The following is an 18,676-nucleotide window of genomic DNA, read 5'->3' on the forward strand; positions in this document are numbered from 1 at the left end:
TAACCCAAAGACACTTTATCCCTGCTTTTGTGTCTCTCTCTTGCATTTGAATCAGTATAATTTAACATTTTCCTGCAGTAGCGATGACCCATCGAATGTTCAAAGCATCCTCACATAAACAGAATAAATGATACTGGCAGTGGCCTTTGTCTGGCAAACTTGGAAAGGTTTTCATTAGCCTCTTTGAAATATTAAAGAAATGAAAAAAAAAGAAAAAAAAATCAGCCATTCACAGCTCTTGACTTACAGCCAGTGCATCCTTTGAAAATTTATGCCAGTAACGTTGTCAGTGATGTGACAGTGATTCATCAGTTCCCTTCAGCTACTCTCTTAATTTCAGAGGCTAACGGTAGAATTAGCCACATGGCACTGTGTCAGGCACAGTGCATGATGTACACAGCAGTAACAGCAGCAGCCTGACTTAACTGTTGATGTATACAAATGATGTAAAAACCAAATTTCTCAAATGACACAATCACAGTGTTTGGCAAAATGTCAGACGACTGTTTGTGGTCTATTTGTGCTGTGTGCTGCCGGAGTAAACATTTTCCAGGCCTCAGGCGTGCCGTCAGAGCGAGCACTTGAGGGTGGCACTTTGTGATGTTAGTTTATTACAAAAAAAAATCACACATAATGAGGTGAAGTTTTTTTTTATGGGGGGGGTACATTATGCTTGCTATTATCTTCAAACTCCCTTGCTCTAGCAGCAATGGAACAAGATCTGGTTATTTGATACCTCTCCATGGCTTGATTTACAGTCTCACTCCCTCTGACACATCTGCTGGGCCTGAATTACAATATCTGTGTCCCATCTATCTCGCCACAGAGCAGAGACACAGTATCTGACAGGTGCAGTGAAGTGGTGTTTATCCTTTACTGATATGGATGGTGGTTGCTCACAGTAAAAACTGCCACAATTCAGTGAGAAAACTCAACTTTTAAAGTCTGCATATTTTTACTTCTTTCCAAGCCATAGATGAAAATTACTCACGGTGCTTCTAAGTGCTAAAACATGCATGCATTAATAAGTGTAATGGATGGCTGCAGGTCCAACAGCTAAAAATAGTGGGGAAAAGAAAATCCAGTCTAAATACATATATAAGGATCTTTAGGACAGTCTTTATACATTTCCACCAACCTCATTCAAAATGGCAGTTAAATCGTCCATTTCTGCCTCTTTCGCCTCTGAATCTGTTCTCTCAGTCACATGTAGGGTAACCTGAATGTCTCACTGTGGCTCATTTCTACATTTTTATTATGTTTTTGTATTGTTATAGTGGGGTTCTGTTGTTACAGTTACTAGTTACTTTACAGATTAAGATATTACATTAAAACATATGATTACCAAACACAATGCATTGCTGAAGATTAAACCAGTGGCTGTCAACGTGGTTTGTGACCATTTCCAAAAAACGTATTATTGGACGCTTGAGTGGCAGCTTGGTCCTCCATCATCTGCGACACCTCAGAGCGAGGCAGAGGTGCACTGTAAGATGAACAAGGCTTTGTGCAACCTGACAGCCGTTTGATGAACTCAGCTGAGCTGCAGCAGGCTGAGAACTGGTGGATTAGCAGGCTTGAGTTTAGCAGTGATGTACGGTGACATACAGTACGGGACTTTGTTCAATTAGGAACAAATGAAGAAACAGTCCCTCAAATGATTGAATCTGTCCAGCTGAGTGTGCACTACATGACAGGGCCTCACATTCACAAAGCCTGAGTTAGTCATCCATCCAACATGGTCTTGAAATGTTCTTTCGCTGGAAGTTTTAAAAGACTTCCTTTGCAGATCTTTCATTTCTGCTGAAAAATATGGAGGCACAATGGACCTGGAGCGTGGGCAAGTAGGTACAGCAACGAAATGCTTCGACCTTGCAAAAACACAGTACTTTGTGTAATTTCCACCTTTTTTTTTCTTAGCTGTCAGAATGAAGTTATTTGTTTTTCAGAAGAATATCAAGACTTGTCACAACCACATGCACGAAATGAGGCTCTATTATAAGGAAAAACAACGAAGCCTTGACATACAGGACAGTATACAGTTCTTACAGTACCGGACCATTCAGTAAAAACAAGGGGTCATGTGATGTGGCCTTCACAGTCAGATTTTGGACCAGTTTGTTAGACAGAACTCAATATAATCTAATTAATCTAACTATGCTTCAAATGGGTAAAAATTTGTTGTGGCACAGTATTTATCAGTGAGACCAACCACTGAAATGCCAACAATACTGAAAAAAGATGCATCAGCACAAAACGGCCTCAGAAAAAATTGCAAAACTAGATTTAGCTGTTGAATTGAAAGATCGGGGGACAAAAGAAACACAAAAGGAAAAATAACTGTCGAGAGAGATGCATGGATGAATGCTGAAGCTCTCTTGCTTTGATGCAGCCAAATTGCATCGCACCATATTAATACATCCCTATTTAAGCATTAATTAAACTCAGCACTTTGTTTTGTACTCACATATACTCTCTGTGTGCAGAGTGCACCGCTGCTGCATTGCTGTAGCGCCAGAGGACAATGACGGATGACAGGACGTCCAGCGTGGCATTAAACTGCAGCAGAAACAGACACCGAGCGACAGAGCAGAGCAGGGAAAGGGCCTTAAGTTACAAGTTATTACAGCTTGTTACGTTAACATGGCTGCAACATTGTTAGACTGAAAGAGCGTCTCTCAAGTAGCAGCTTATTACATGACGCTGTGTCAATGGTGCCTCTGAAAGCGACATGCACCCCACACTCAGACCTACTGATTGTTTTAAATATCACAATCGTTTCTGTGGCTTTGGAAATAAAAATATCTTGTGTGATTTTATCAGCGCAGTGACGATGATCTGAAATTAAAATTTAAAAAGCAAGGAAACAACAAACAATCATAGAATAAACAGTGCACTTGATATATTTGCTTGAATTGAAGAGAATAAAGAGACACTTCATCTTATGGGCACTTATTCAGTTATGTATCCATTAAGACGTCTCAGTGGTTTAAAATCAAATTTATGCTTTCTATGGAGCGAAACATATGAGGAGCTGCTTTAAAATGCACTGCATGACCTGGAGACTGTTGAGGTTTTATTGCCAGAGGGGACTCAAGGTGATAAGGCTAAAGAAAGTCTTATCTCCTCTGAGGCTGTATCATAAAATATGGCATGATCGTTATAATTTTATTTTCAAGTTACATGACGTACCTGTAAAAGCTAAATAGATAGCAGCTAAAGCTAGCGCTGATCAGTCACCCCTTTGAGATATATCTACTTGCTGTCTTCTTCCTGCTTTATTAAAAGCGTCATAGGCAGCCTTACACTTGCTAATTAAAACCCAATCTTTAATAAAGAGATAGCTAGCGCTGCAGATTACGGTTAATAATATTTTAATCACATTATGCTAATCACATCTCCCCTCATTGGCCTGGAGTACGGATGGTTTCATTTTCACTTAAGTCTTGTTAAGTCTTATTTTTTAAACTAATTACACTCTCAATCACTTCCTCTTAATAATTAATGAGGAGCTTTATTTTGGTGGAAGCCAGCAGATATGTTTACCGAGCACAAAAAAGCATTTGGACATTCAATCTGAGCTTCACGCCCGCTCCCTCCTCTCTGCCCTGTTACCTTGGAGACAAAGGGACCAATAACACGCTGCTAACAGGAGTCATCAATAAATCACAGTCACCAAACTTATGACTCATTGATAATTCAAATGGAGGGAAAAAAGGTGGAACTCACGGCAAATCCGAAGGCTGATGCGCTGTGTCTCATAAATGATACAGCTGTGGAGAGAGAGAGAAAGCAGTTAGTGCTGATCGATGCGTTTTTACTTCACTTGTCAGTTTTATGGTTTCGTTATGTGACACCAGTGAATAATTTGTCTGAATACAAGATATTATATTAATGTTTCCTAGTTGCATTAATGATGCATATTAATGTTTTTATCTGCGCACAGAAAGCAGGAGGTATAATCAGGATGATTGATCCTCTGTGCAGAAAGTTAATAATGCAAAATGAAAAATAATTACATGATGAAACATTACAAGATCATCGTTTCACTTCATTTTCAGTTCCTTTATTGTTATTGAATGCCTGCAACAAGTTCCACTCTGATAGACAAAGAGACAATGCTGGACAGAAAAATGGAAGAAGAGCAAGAGAGAAAAGTATCAGCACTAGAGAGCATAAAAACAAGGCATCGATAGATTTTAAGGAGCAAAAAAATGCAACTAGATGTCACACCGTGGTGAGGTATTGTCTTGTTTTGGGTTTTTTGTCTCGCCTTTTCCTGTTTTATTTTGAAAAGTAACTCTCCTCTTGTTTCAGGTCACTGGCCCTTCCTCATGTCTCCAGTCTGATTGTCTTCCCGATTACCTGACTGTTTCCCATTACCCTCATGTGATCAAGTAGTCTGCGTTTCCTTTGTCTTGTGCCAGTGTGTTTCGTCCCTGTATGATCACGCCAGCATTCTTCGCCACAGCCATAGATCCACGTTTGAAGTTCTTGTTGTCTTCCTCTGTAAAGAATGATTTTTCGTTGTACCTTTTATAGACCAGTATAGTTTTCTTGTAGACATAGACTTAGGTTTTTCCTCGTTAAGAGTGATTTTGGTTGTAGTTTATATTGTTTTGTTGGATCTGTTTTTTCCTCCTTTGGAGTGATTTTCTGTTCTTTGTTTTACTACTCTAGTTAGTATAGATATTCCTCCCTTTGGAGCAATTTCAGTTTGTAATATTTTCATAGCCTGTTTTTGTTTTCTTGTTTCTTTGTTAATGTTTCATAGCCGTGTGATTTCCTCTAGGAAAGATCACACGTCAGGAAATTTCATAGCCACTTTGTTTTCCCACTCTGCTCAGAGGTTTGTTCAGACTTCGATAATAAAGGCTGATCTTGTGAACGAGTCTCTGCATCTGAGTCCTGCTTTGAGCCATAGCCTGACAGTACACACTGGCCAGTATGGACTCAGCAGAGATTCGGCAGATGGAAGCTGCCTTACAGGAACAAGAAGCCCGTATCACTCGTCAGGAGGAGTTTCAGACAGCCATGGCCTCGCACATCGGAGTTTTGTCTAGCCGAGTGCAAGATCTTCTGGACCTACAGGCGAAGACATCAGGATCACCCGCTACTTCTGAAACTCCAGCAGCTTCCACGCCAGCCCCAGCTCTGCCCGCCGTGGGAACGGGAATCCGTCTAGCTTCTCCCGAGCGGTTCTCCAGGGAACCCGGCCAATGTAAGCCATTTTTAATTGACTGTTCTATTCACTTTGAACTTTCTCCTCAAACATTCCCTTCCGACAGGTCTAAGATTGCATTCATGATCTCCCACCTGTCGGGTCGGGCGAGAGCGTGGGCCACGGCAGAGTGGGCACGAGACTCTGGACCCTGCCATTCGTTACTCGAATTCAAAGCGGCTTTACAAAGGACTTTCGATCCCATAACCACAGATCGCGAAAAAGCCCGAGAGCTGTGTGGGGTGAGTCAAGGAGCTGAGTCGGTGAGCGATTACGCTATCCGCTTCCGTACACTGGCGGCGGAGAGCGGGTGGAACTCCACAGCTCTCTACGATTTTTTTCTGAAGGGTCTGGCACCATCGATTCAGGACCAGCTGGTTCCTCTGGATCTTCCTCCGGATCTGGATTCTCTGATCACTCTTGCCATTCGGACCGATAATCGTCTCCGCGATCTCAACAGGCAGCGGCGAAGCAGTCCGTCAAGACGGAGTAATTCTCTCCGCACTCAAGCATCAGACGGATACGAACGCTTACGGTCTCCACGTGGGCTCTCTTCTCCCCCCCACACAGAGGAAGAAGGAGAGTCTATGCAGTTAGGCCCTCCAGCCGTTCATAGTATGGACCGACCACAAGAACCTGGAATATATTCATCAAGCCAAAAGACTTAATTTTCGCCAGGCCAGGTGGGCTTTATTCTTTAACAGATTCAATTTCTCTCTCTCTTACAGGCCAGGGTCTCAAAACGTCAAGCCTGACGCCTTGTCTCGCCTCTACGACCCCGAGCCTGTTGCCAAAGAACCAGAACCTATCCTTCCACGTTCCTGTGTGGTCGGAGTGGTCTCTTGGCAAATAGAAAAGGAGGTTAAGCAGGCCAATGGTGAAGCTCCACCACCTAGTGGGTGTCCAGAGAATAGACTGTATGTTCCAGTGGAGTTACTGTATGCCCACAGGTGGTCCACTGGGCTCACACACCTCTGCTCTCCTGCCACCCGGGGGTCAGACGGACGTTGTTCGTCATCTCCCGGAGGTTCTGGTGGCCCTCTATGGAGGCGAAGGTCCGTGAATGCGTTGAGGCTTGCTCGGTCTGTGCCCGAAACAAGTCTTCCACCAGGTTTCGCATGGGGCTCCTGAATCCTCTACCTATTCCGTTCAGGCCTTGGGCGGAGATATCCTTGGACTTCGTCATGGGGCTTCTGCCCTCCCGAGGTAACACCACAGTACTTACTGTAGTGGATCGATTTTCTAAGATGGTCAAGTTTATAGCTTTACCTAAGTTGCCATCTGCCAAAGAAACGGCTAAAGTCATGCTTAACAATGTTTTTCGAGTTCATGGGTTCCCCAAGGACATTGTCTCTGACAGGGGTCCTCAGTTTGTTTCTCACTTTTGGAAGGAGTTTTGCCGTCTCATCGCAGCGAAAGCCAGCCTGACCTCAGGATACCACCCGGAGTCTAATGGCCAGACCGAGTGCCTCAACCAACAATTGGAGACAGGCCTACGCTGTCTGGTGTCCCAGAATCCCTCTACATGGAGCAACCACCTGGTCTGGGTAGAATTCGCTCACAATACTCTACCTACCTCTGCCACTGGTATTACTCCTTTTAAGTGTGTTTTTGGCTATGATCCTCCTCTTTTTCCCAAACACGAGCTGGAGGTGTCGGTTCCTTCAGCCCATGCTCAGGTACGCCGATGTCAGCGAATCTGGGCGGCAGCTAGGCAGGTGCTCAGTCGACAGGGGGACCGGGTCAAAAGAGCTGCCGACCGCAGGAGGAGGCCCGCCCCTGCTTACCAGCCAGGACAGAGAGTGTGGCTTTCTGCTAGAGACCTCAATCTGAAGGTGCCATCCAAGAAGCTGGCACCGCGGTTCGTAGGTCCTTTTCCCATTACTCAAGTCATCAATCCCGCTGCAGATCGCCTTCGCCTTCCTCGATCCCTCCGTGTCCACCCCTCCGTTCCACGTAAGCCAAGTCAAGCCTGTTCGGGAAAGCCCCATGGTTCCTGCGGCTCCTTCACCTCCTCCTCCGGAAATAGTGGATGGCAGGCCAGTTTACCGGGTTAAGCAACTCCTCGCCGTCCGCAACCGTGGCCGGGGCAGACAGTTCCTTGTGGACTGTTACGGTCCTGAGGAGCGGTCATGGATTCCCTCCCGCTTCATTGTAGACAAGACTCTCACTGATGACTTTTATCGGGACCATCCTGAACAGCCTGGGCCGTCAGGAGTCGGCCCTGGGGGGGGGGGGGGGGGGGGGGTTCTGTCACACCACGGTGAGGTATTGTCTTGTTTTGGGTTTTTTGTCTCGCCTTTTCCTGTTTTATTTTGAAAAGTAACTCTCCTCTCATTTCAGGTCACTTGACTTGATTGTTTCCACCCGTTTCCCATTACCCTCATGTGTTCAAGTAGTCTGCGTTTCCTTTGTCTTGTGCCAGTGTGTTTCGTCCCTGTATGATCACGCCAGCATTCTTCGCCACAGCCATAGATCTACGTTTGAAGTTTTTGTGTTCTTCCTCTGTAAAGAGAGATTTTTCATTCTTCCTTTTGTAGACCAATATAGTTTTTTCCTCCTTTGAAGTGATTTTCTGTTCTTTGTTTTATTACTCTAGTTAGTATAGATATTCCTCCCTTTGGAGCGATTTCAGTTTGTAATATTTTCATACCCTGTTTTTGTTTTCTTGTTTCTTTGTTAATGTTTCATAGCCGTGTGATTTCCTCTAGGAAAGATCACACGTCAGGAAATTTCATAGCCACTTTGTTTTCCCACTCTGCTCAGAAGTTTGTTCAGACTTCAATAATAAAGGCAGATCTTGTGAACGAGTCTCTGCATCTGAGTCCTGCTTTGAGCCATAGCCTGACACTAGAAAATCACACCAATCGCACTTTTCTTTAAGCACGGTTGCACTGTGTGCAAGTGAAATACTCACCCATCAATGTTAAAAAAAACTAAATCATTGTTTATTGTACACTACTAAAATCTTTTATATGATATCAACTTGGGGGCAGTACAACTAACTCCTTGTTGATATGGTTAATGTGTTACATGGAGCAACATCACCATTCGTTTGAAGTTGATGTTTTGGTCATTTGTGGGGGCGGGGCTTGCGGACAGGCAAGCCAGACAGTTGCTTGGAGCCCCCGGCCACTAGGGGGGGCCCTGGCCACTTATTTACAACAGCGATTATTGCTAGGCCTGGGCTTTCAGGGACCTCTGTTGGTCCCTGGACCTCACTTTGAGAACCACTAATCTATTTTTTCAGTATTCATCTCAGATGTCCCAGAAATTTTGCATTTATGTATGCAAAAACCAAATTTCTGCAGCATGCACAGGTGGGGTGGGGGCCCCAGGGATTTCTTGCTTGGAGCCCCAAGAGACCCGAGCAACGCCACTGGTCATTTGACAAATGTAACTCCAATATTCATTCTGGCATCGACTAATCTGAGATCTCCAGCGAGTATTTGTGACGTCTCGTGTGCAAAATGTATTTACTCCGTCCTCCATGCGTCTTCAATCCCCACTGGTTCAGAGGCAAAGTATTTTGGCTGCCAAGCTTTGTTGACTTGCTCAGTTTGTGTTTATTTGGTCCTTTTCCCTTGATTTTTGTGCTTCTACTGTGTGTGCAGGCTTTGTAGTTAAATGGCTTCTTTTTGTGTCTGGTTAAATAACATTAATTGTTGATGTACCATCAGGAGTCTGCACAGGATGTGTTATGTGTTAACTCTCTACAAAATTTCTGTGTCTGACTTCCTGTCTGACTCGATCTGCTCTGTGCAGATTCACATGTTGTCCGTTGAAAATAGACTGTGCATATTCTCTGGAGAGACGAGCATAGATATGCTTCTGGGATGCTTCTGAAACAGAGACATAATATGCCCGGTGGAAATGCACTCACTGAATAGAACGGCAGAGATCAGCTCCGTCATACACGTCGTGGACTGAACACTGACATTATGCAGGCAGCTGGACATTAGAGCTAACTCCTGAGCAACATACCTGGCTCTTTAGCGGCTAAATGTACGTCTGCAGAATATCTCACCTTAACCCAAAGCATTTGTTAACAGGTACCTGAAAGTCTGACACAATCAAATGTTGTTCTGCGACAAAAACATTGACCAGCAACCTTTTGAAGTCTCGGCTGAGCCTGGCGAGATGCACAAAGGTTTTCTGAATGGGACGGAAGGTACATCCACTGCTGTGCATTCCTTGTGAAGCACACCTGTGCCATTCTGCCCTTCTGCCTGTCCTTGCATTACTTGCTCTCTTCCTCTCCCCCCCGTGTTTTCAGGACAGACTCTCAGGGGACAGCATATCGGCAGTTAAATCACCATGGTAACAGGAGATTTGAGGCCAAGCTGGAGTCGGTTTGAACCACAGAGCTTTCATCTTCTTCCTCTCTTCCTCCTCGCTTCAGTCTTAGTCCCTTCCCAATCCTTCCTCCTGCACGGCCTCTCTTCCCTCTCAGAGTCTGATTGCCGTTGAGACACCTTTCATTTCTTTATGTCCTTCCCTTCCTTCCTATCCCAGCGTCTCTTGTCACGTACTTTTTGGCTGCTTTCGTTCTGGGCAGAGCTCACTGCTCCACAGTGGCAGACATGGAGAGAGGCTGCATTGGCCAGGCACATGCAAATATTAAGTTAGAAATAGTAATTCATTTTTTTGTCACGCTTACAGTTTCACTAATGAAAATGGGTTCAGGTGTCACCCTGAGCTACAGCGACATTAAAAGGGAAGCACAACAGGAAAAACAGGTGAAAGGGAAGGTGAGAAGGAGGAATAAAAGAGAGTGGAGAGGAGAGGGCAGTCTCAGACAGACCTTTGATATAAGGCAGATGGTACTCGTCAGGCTGGGTGTGTAATGCGACTGCCCACACACACACTCAAACACATATGTTGTCCTTGTGTCACGCTCTGTCTCGGAGACCCAAAGTCTCCCTCTCTTTCTTACTAATGCGTCCACTTTCTTGACTGTCGTCTCACGTACAAACTCTCTCACACAACCAGGACGAGCAGAATCTCTGGAGCTCCACCAGGTCTCCGACCCATCTGGAGGGCCCAGAAACTGAGTCTGTTTTTACCATGAACCGAGAACCCTGCTAAAGGGCCTTAACCATATACTTGATGACTGCATTAATGCTAAAAGATTGAGGCTAATGCTACATGTCCATGTTACTACTGTAGGTGATAAGCTTGTTAGACATGCTAACATTTGCAGTTTATGCGAGAGTCGATAAAGACAAAGTTTAATCCATTCCTCGTAGGTTTGCTCTTGTGTTTTAGGTTTTTTTAGAGCAAAAAAGATGGCAACCTCCAAACTCTTGAGATACCAAGCATTGCTCTTCTTAGAGCCTCATTCAAATCGAATCAACATGTAGAGAAGTGCAAAGCTTGACAGGCCTGCTGGAGCCCAGTGACAATGACTAGCTATGATTGGACAGCTGCTGTTTGGAGGAGGGGTTTAATGAAGGGTTAATTGTAACAAATGAGCTAATTATCAGTAACAAGCTCTAAAGTGATGCTTTATTCAAACAGTTTGGAGATCAATTTAACTAAGAGAGATTAATATTTGTGAAAAAATGGAAGCACAGGGAAGGATCTTAACAGTTTTGGTGTGAACTGTCTGCTCAGTCATTTCTACACCTACTAATAGCATAAAGAAAGATAATCTGGATATGTACAATTTTGATTTGAGCTAATCGCATTTGATTAATCTGCTGGGGGTCATCAGGTCTGAGTGCCACACAGGTCAGCCCCCATTATTTGGAAATTACACCCCTGTAAGAAATAACTTACAGGGGTGTAAGTAAAGACTCTTAATTGAACACACCCTTTAGCTATCACACACCCTTTTATTTGCTGTTTACTGAATGCTCATTCAAACCTGATTGGACCCCTTCATGCAGTCTGAGACAGCTGTCACATACACACCCACACACACGCAACCAGATAGTGTGAGTGTGTTTTGTGTGCATGAGTGTGTGTGCAAGTGAGTATGTGGACAACGTCGTCCCAAAAAGCTATTTTTTCACTGTCCAACGATTTGGCCTCCCCTGCACTTGAGATCTGTGGACAACCATAATCCCACCCTGGTGGGTAGTTTGTAAATCTTAGTGCTTTGCTCAGGGGCACTTAATCACCTCCCCTGTTCAGAATTCCCCACTTGGTCGCTGCTAGAGGAGTAAATCTGGTACTTTCTTCAAAACAATGACCCAGTATGCGAGAGAAATTCGACTAGAAGCTCTCCTCTGTTTTTGTAAACCTGTCTGCGCTTCACCGCGATTAGCTAATGGTTATACATCCAGTGATGTGGCGGGTTAAGACCTTGATTATAATTGGCTCTTGGATCTTAAAGCCGCTATGTGTGACCGTCCACATTCCAAGAAAGCCTCTGATAAGGGTTCAGAGCTGAAACCTGCTGTCTGAGAAGCACTGACCCGTAAACTGTCATGTGTTTAACCCAGTTATGTGGTTTTCATTCGGTATAATGTGCACCTTGAGAAGACATAGCTCAGAGTTATGCCTAATTAACAGACTGATTATACACAGATATCACTTGGCTCGAAATCTTTAATAAGTGGAAAATTTACCTTTAAATTCAAATGTCCATATAGTCTAAACTTGTGACGACAGTGTCCGTGTGATCAAGGAAAACCACGTCATCGTTTTGCAACATCAGTCATGTGCACCCCTTTCTCAAAATGCTGTAGATGATGTATAGTGAATGATATTATCACCAGACTCAACATGGTAATCAGTGTTGGGGAATCAAAGAGCTCATACTGAAACTACAATAATGAGACTTTGTAACACACTGTTGAGAATCGCCAAAGACTTTTTAAGATGCGAGTGGATTAATGATTTACTGGGCAAAGAAGACAGAATGAAACAGAAAATTAATAAAAGATAATTGCTGCTTTTTGGGGGAAAATCGGTTCAATCAGAACTGTTTTCTCTCTGTATAAGAAACTGTTTGTCTTACCCGATGTCTTCAAAGACGATGCAGTGAGTCAGCCGGATTGTTAATAAACACTTTCACCGACGAAGCACTTTTCACACACACACACACACACACACACACACACACACACACACACACACACACACTGACCACAATCTTTCCGTAACCTTTACCAAAGTGTTTTGTTGCGTAAACCATGAAAAAGATTTTGTTGCAGTCAATATGAGCAGATATGTTAATTAACACTATTTCCTGTCATTTTCAGCATGTAATGTTTGTTTTCCATAAACATGACCTCTGGGAAAAGAAAGGTTGTGTCATTTCAAGTGTCCTGATAAAATCCAAATCACATTTATTACGTTTAAGCGTCACCACATACATGTACGCATTGACCAGGACACACCTGAGGGCATCCATCCTGCGCTACATGCAAATCAGTCCCTCCTCCTGTCCAGGAGGTGGCGCTAATGCTCCCGATTTATGCATTTATGCATTTACACTTTTTGAACACCTGGCTGCAGAATGAATCTCAGACGTCTCCTGAGATCCACTTCACACATTAACACTTGCTTTCTTTGGTATTTGCTTTTATCTGATCCTCCCGAGATGCATGAAGTGTAAATGGCTTCATATGCTTACTCGTACACTGATGTATCTTAATACACAACCAACATGTATTTATAGTGTTTCCATTTATAGCTTCACTTTTATTTTCATATTAAAACTTTGAAAAGCTACAGCAGGTCACCTTTTTACATTTTCAGCTATAAATGGCAGTGAGTGATAAAATCTGAAATTGGGATTTCTCATCCACATGATTTCCCATCTGTGGAGTCTCATAACCTAAAGTGTCTCGATCAAACTGCAACGTGAGGGGCTGAAAATTGAAGCCAATGAGCAAGTGCACAAAACTGCAGTTCCCCGAACGGCCACTTGAGGCTGGCTCCAAAAGTGAGTAAATCCCCATTGACCCCCATATTAAAATGCCTTTCCAGCAGAAATAAACATGTTTCCAGTCTGGTGCAAAAACAGTTTTTGTCTCTATACCTAATTTCCTGTTCATGATAACTGTTTGAGGGCTGATTTTTATATAACTCACTCATTTAGATTATAGTGAGGTTTATAGTTGTGCATAATTAAGAACACGCCTGCTCTGAGTAACAGCTAAGTTGCAGTAACCAGGCTTCATTTGGCTGGCCTCAGCTCCACCCACGCTCCACCTCTTTGACTATTTTTGGATTAGCCGGGAGTTTGGTGGAGTCAGGCACTGCCAAGATGGTGTCGGCCAGAGCCACTGTCACCGAGCTTCCCATTGGTTCTCCATAAACCTGTGGGTGACGTCAGGTGGCTACGTCCATGTTTTGATTTGTTAGATTTGTGGCAATCAGATGTTCTTTTCCATCGCAATCCGGCTGCACAATTTTAGCCTTGACAAGTGTATTTGCATAAAAATCTTGTTTTATCCAGGTTTAATGATGCATGATTTCTCCTCGGTGTCAGCCCGTGCCCCGTCCTCCACTCTCTGATCCTCTTCCTTCTCCTCCTCCCTCCTCTGCCCACATCTCTCACTCCTCTCTCTGGCCTTTTCCTAACCTGCCTCTGCTTACCATTCGCTTCTCATCATTACATTGCGCACATAACAGATCTACCATCACCGCATTGTGCAGATACACAGCATAATGAGCTGAGTTTGAACCACACAACTGTACTTCAAACACTTTGAAGCCTTTCTCTCATCTTGGGACCGTTAAGTGGTTTTACTCAACTTCATTAAACGTGTCTGTTGGGAGATATTGTTTTTTCAAAGCACTAACACAGATGAGTCACCTCGGTTCGATTGGAGGCTCAGAGAGTCAGTGATTGGCAGAGCAGCTCATGCAGTCTTTCTGTCTTTCTCACTCTGTGTCTGCTACTCTCTGCACAACTCTGCCTCACTGTCTCACTCTGTCTGTCCATCTGCTGCTCTGTCTGCCTCTCTCTACACCTTTCTGCTCCTCATTCCCTCTCTCCCAGATTATTCCTTAGCTCCTTGTGAAGTAATTGAATTTCACATCCGTGAATTGAGCTCTCGCCCTTGAGGAACACAGAGGACGTAATTACGCTTCTCTTTGGCTGTAAATGATTCTACTAATTCGATAGGGTCTTTTTTTATACAGTACAAAAAGCAGGGGGTGGTTTGACTGAATGGAAAGCAGAGATTGAACACACTTTCAGTTTCATGAGTTACTTCCACATTAGATTTCGGGCAGTTGATAAAAATAAAAAATAACTTAAAACTATTGCTGTTTAAGTCGCAAGTAGTTTCAGTTTAAGAGACCTTTCTGATTAACACTTTAGCCATGTTTTAGAGTCTAAAATTACAGAGCTCACACTACATATTTCTCCACTTTGAAAACAGCCTGGTCAGCCTCTCTGAACGGTGGTTCAAAGCTCCTATAGGGCATTAGTAGAATAAACTTAAGCAGCACACTCATGCAGAAAATTCTGCAGTAAAATGAACTTTTTGGGCCACTTTCTTACAGATTTCCTTTTATAGTAAGTTTTAAATGACACATGTGCTTTATGTAAAATATATGGGCATAGGTAATCATGTTACCTGTATTATAATGCATTGTCTCAACAGGAGGACAGAATAACCCAAGAACTATTAGTGCCTATATTAGCATTACAAATGCTTGTATGCTGTTTCACTCGCAGGCCCTCAACACCCTCCAACAGTTCTGGTCTGGAAATAATGGCCGATCAGATGCTGCTTCATATATCTATTGCTTATAATCAGTGCCAAGTGTACACTGAGCAGAGAGAGGGGGGCGGGGGTATGGGCATTATGTGTTGGCACTGGCCCTGGTTCTTGCATAACTCACTGATAATTAGGGTTTTATTGCTGCCAAGGCTTAACCATTGCTGTGGCTATGCAGGTGTTTGCAGGACATGAGTGGACTATAGGGAGCAGAGAACAGAGTTAGGATTAGCATTTTCTTATAATGGATACAACAAGACTGTAAAGGTAAAGAAGTGACAAACTTCCCTGCTATCTGGATACACTAGTGCATTTGTACACAACTACTTTATTTGGACACACATACTGGCACACTATATTTGAGTGTTTCCTCCTCATCTTTCCCTTCAGTCTCTCCCCTCTGCTTCTCCTCATCCTCCTCTTCTCTGCTCCTTTTAGAATCCCCTCCTTCTTCTTGTTCCTCCTCCATCAGCTCTCCCTTTCTCCCCTGTTTCTCCAGTCTTGTTAGGAATGGTCACGCACACTTGCCTCCCTGATTAACTAACAACCCAGAGGATGTTTCACCGAATAGTGTCTGCTCTCCCCGAGAGAGGCATCGATTTGCTGGCAGGAGGTAACCACACAGACGGCTGGCACATCGAAAGTAGCTTGAGAGCAGAAACCGGGAAAATGAATGACTGCAATGAGAAGAAAACCGACTATTTTCAGATTAGTAGCTCATATGGAATTGAGTCTTTTGACAATGCGCAGAAAAACTGTCCTGTGGCTTTCTGCTTGTTTAAATGAGGGCAACCCTGAGGTGTAAATGATAGCAGAAAATGAGCTCAAGTTGGTGATAAAGCTGAGGGGGTCTTAAATGCTTCCCAAATGAGATTCTAGATGAATGACACAGAAACGGAGAGAGGACATCTGTTCTTGGATCTGAATACATGCTAAGCCTAAATTGCTGGTTGCCCTCCACTGGGGCAGAGACTTAAAACAAAGGCCCTCAGGACGTTGTTTCCTCATTAATTAGCACCTCCAAATGGGCATTCACTCCCTCTGATGCCCATCAAAAAAATAAGACCATTAAGCAAAATGCACACAGCACCCATCCGAGCACATGTAAACGCTCACAGAAAGCTTGCTTAGCATAACCCCCCCAACGCACAAACCTACACAATCCTTGCCCCCTCAGCAGACACATCCAACGTGGCTGCAGCCGTTTGCTCAGCTGCAAAATATTGTGTTTAATAATTCAGGACCTACTGCTCAGCTCTGCACCGCGCCTCGCACTCTGGCTGAGCTCACCCTGCGGAAAACCCTACTGGGATGCTTCCTGCCCGCTCCTCCTTCCTTCCTCCTTTTTAACCTCCCTTTTTCCTATTTCCCCCTCCCTCTCTGTCCCCTGTGGACGGCCCTCGTGGTCTCTTCTGTCCCTGCGTGTCTTGTACAAGAGAAATCATCTCTTTCCTTTCTCTGTCCCTCTAGCTCAGTCTCGCTCTCTTTGTCCTCGTTGCTGCAGTTGTCTTCATCCCATCTGTCTCCCTCCTCCACCCCACTTGTTTTACCATTAATCATCCTTCCTCATTCCTTTCTTCTCTTGCCTCTTTCCACCACTCCCTGTTTCCATCTCCTTCATTTTGCTCTTCAATTTGTCTTTCTTATAATAACACCCCTATATTCTAACCCCTCCTTGCCGTGGTACGCCCCTCCTGGGCTCGCTAACTCCCTTGCTCCATCAGCCCTCGCCCCTCTCAGCAGCCTAGCAGTATTGATTTGTAGCAGAGGCAGAAACGCAGTCGATGGGCACAGCGAGGGAGGTGCCATCTGCGAGCGACTTGGCACCGGGGGCTCACTGGGGTTTGTGTGGAGATTAAGCTAGGACAAGCACACGGCTGATTGAGCTAATGCTTCCTACACACCTGCAGGTTTTAAAGAGCTTCATTCCGGAAACGTTTTAACAGCTTAAGAAACTTTCAGCCCAGTTCAAGGATTTTCCAAAAAACAGGAGATCTCTATCCTGCTGCAGCATCAAGCAGGATATCGCTGGAGGGCACTAACGTGTTTGATGACACACACAGCAAAAGGTTCATTGTTAATCACGGCTTTCAACACAATGCCTCACAATTAGGCAGGAATTACAGTTCAGCAACACCCAACAGAGTCATAAATGGGTTATGTTGGTTTAAAAGACATCTCCACGCGCTATTCATTTTCTGTTAATGTCTTCACAGCAGGGAGAATTACTGCGATGCAGTTAGCTAAAGGACATCTTGTGGCAGCCGATGTGACAGTATTATGAGGGAATTCATTAGCAGCACACACACTCAAAAATCCTCCCAAGGTCTCCACTGCAGTTGTTGTGCTCAGTCAGTGCTGTAGTTTAGCTGAGGGCAGGTATTCGTTTCTCTCAGAGTTTGATGAATGGTTTGTGGATTAATCAAACAAAACAAATGTTTATTTTCTCTGGTTTCTGCAGTCATTTACACATTAGGTCGAGTAACTTAAGTAAATAAAGGGACAAAGGAAGGCTATATGATGCAGGTTTATGCAGGGGTTGCAGGGTTGTAATCTATACCTGTGTGTTATTTAAAAGCAGATTTTGCAAAGAGGATAATATTCAATTCAAATGCTATATAAAAGTAGAATTCTCTTCAGCATGCCTTATTAACAGTGAAGTACAACTCTTCATGTTATAACATACACAAAACCTAATTAAATCTCTGTGGATTTTATGCAATGTGCAGTTATGGCTCCAATTAAATACGACATTAAAGACAAAGAAGCTGGTTTATTTGGATTTCTATAGAGCCATTAAGAGGAAAAACAAATTAACTTCAAGCTGTAGTTCAAGAAAAGGTGACATGAAGACTCATGAGGATGAGTCTGCTGGGCTGCTCAAAAATCTGCAGCAGGCGCTCATCCTGAATAGATTTTGTATAAAAATCACACCACTGACAAACAGTTTCCTGTTCTTGAAGGTCAGGTGCAACTCTTGGATGAAGAGTTTTTTACAACTAGATTCAACTGCAATATTTTGGTATGTCCATCCTATTGTGCTGTGTGCAGCGTGCAATGGTAGGTTTGTCATGTTTTGAATATACTGTAGAAATTCATAAAGCACAACCTATAGTGAAAGTTCAGCATTGCAACAAAACCACAACTTTGTTGGCAAGCAGCTCCAAAATAAATAAATAAATAAGTCGGCCTCGAGTTGAGATTGTTTTGTTGACTTCTGTTTCTGAGGTCGGGAATTAACTGTGAAGCTGAACATCGAAAAAGCCCTCCAGCTAAAGATCACTGAAAGTTTGAACTAAAGTAACGCAGCAACTGATTCACAGGAGTGTAATTTAAATTGAGATTTTTTTTTTGTTGTTCACAAGCTCAATTAGCAGTTTGTTAATCTGTCACTATTTTGCCCATAGAGGATTTGATTTGAGAAACAGTCCGCAAAAGAGGAGCGCACAACATTTAGACTCAAAGACCCAAATCAGCCCAAACACCTTGATTCATATCTGTAGTACAGCATCATTTCAGCAGCACATCAGCAGCAGTCTTCCTTCCATCAGCGCCTACAGTGGACACAGTACCACGATCTGGGAGAAATTCAGCCCAATAAAACAATCCTAACTGCTGAGTTTGACTGTGGATTTGGGGGAGCCCCATTTTAAGGGCTCAGTTCAATTGAATTGAATCAGTTTAATTCATGCAGAGAATATTTAACCTGGGGCGACAAAGAAACAGAAAAATTTGGCACCGTTGGCTTAATTTTAATTGCTCTCTGCAG

The 18,676-nt window shown here is 43.6% G+C and overlaps 1 protein-coding gene across 1 annotated transcript in view; it reads right to left on the reverse strand.

Annotated features, from left to right (window-relative positions):
- Positions 1 to 18,676, reverse strand: part of tmem163a (transmembrane protein 163a) — a 60,924-nt gene that overhangs the window by 13,230 nt on the left and 29,018 nt on the right. The window contains exons 3-4 of the mRNA XM_070976410.1: positions 3,730 to 3,773; positions 2,468 to 2,559 (exon numbers count right to left, since the gene is read on the reverse strand). Coding sequence (XP_070832511.1) covers positions 2,468 to 2,559; positions 3,730 to 3,773 — 136 coding nt within the window. The remainder of the gene's footprint in view (positions 1 to 2,467; positions 2,560 to 3,729; positions 3,774 to 18,676) is intronic.

Source organism: Chaetodon trifascialis, chromosome 12 (assembly GCF_039877785.1).
Source record: "Chaetodon trifascialis isolate fChaTrf1 chromosome 12, fChaTrf1.hap1, whole genome shotgun sequence".
NCBI classification, from domain to species: domain Eukaryota; kingdom Metazoa; phylum Chordata; class Actinopteri; order Chaetodontiformes; family Chaetodontidae; genus Chaetodon; species Chaetodon trifascialis.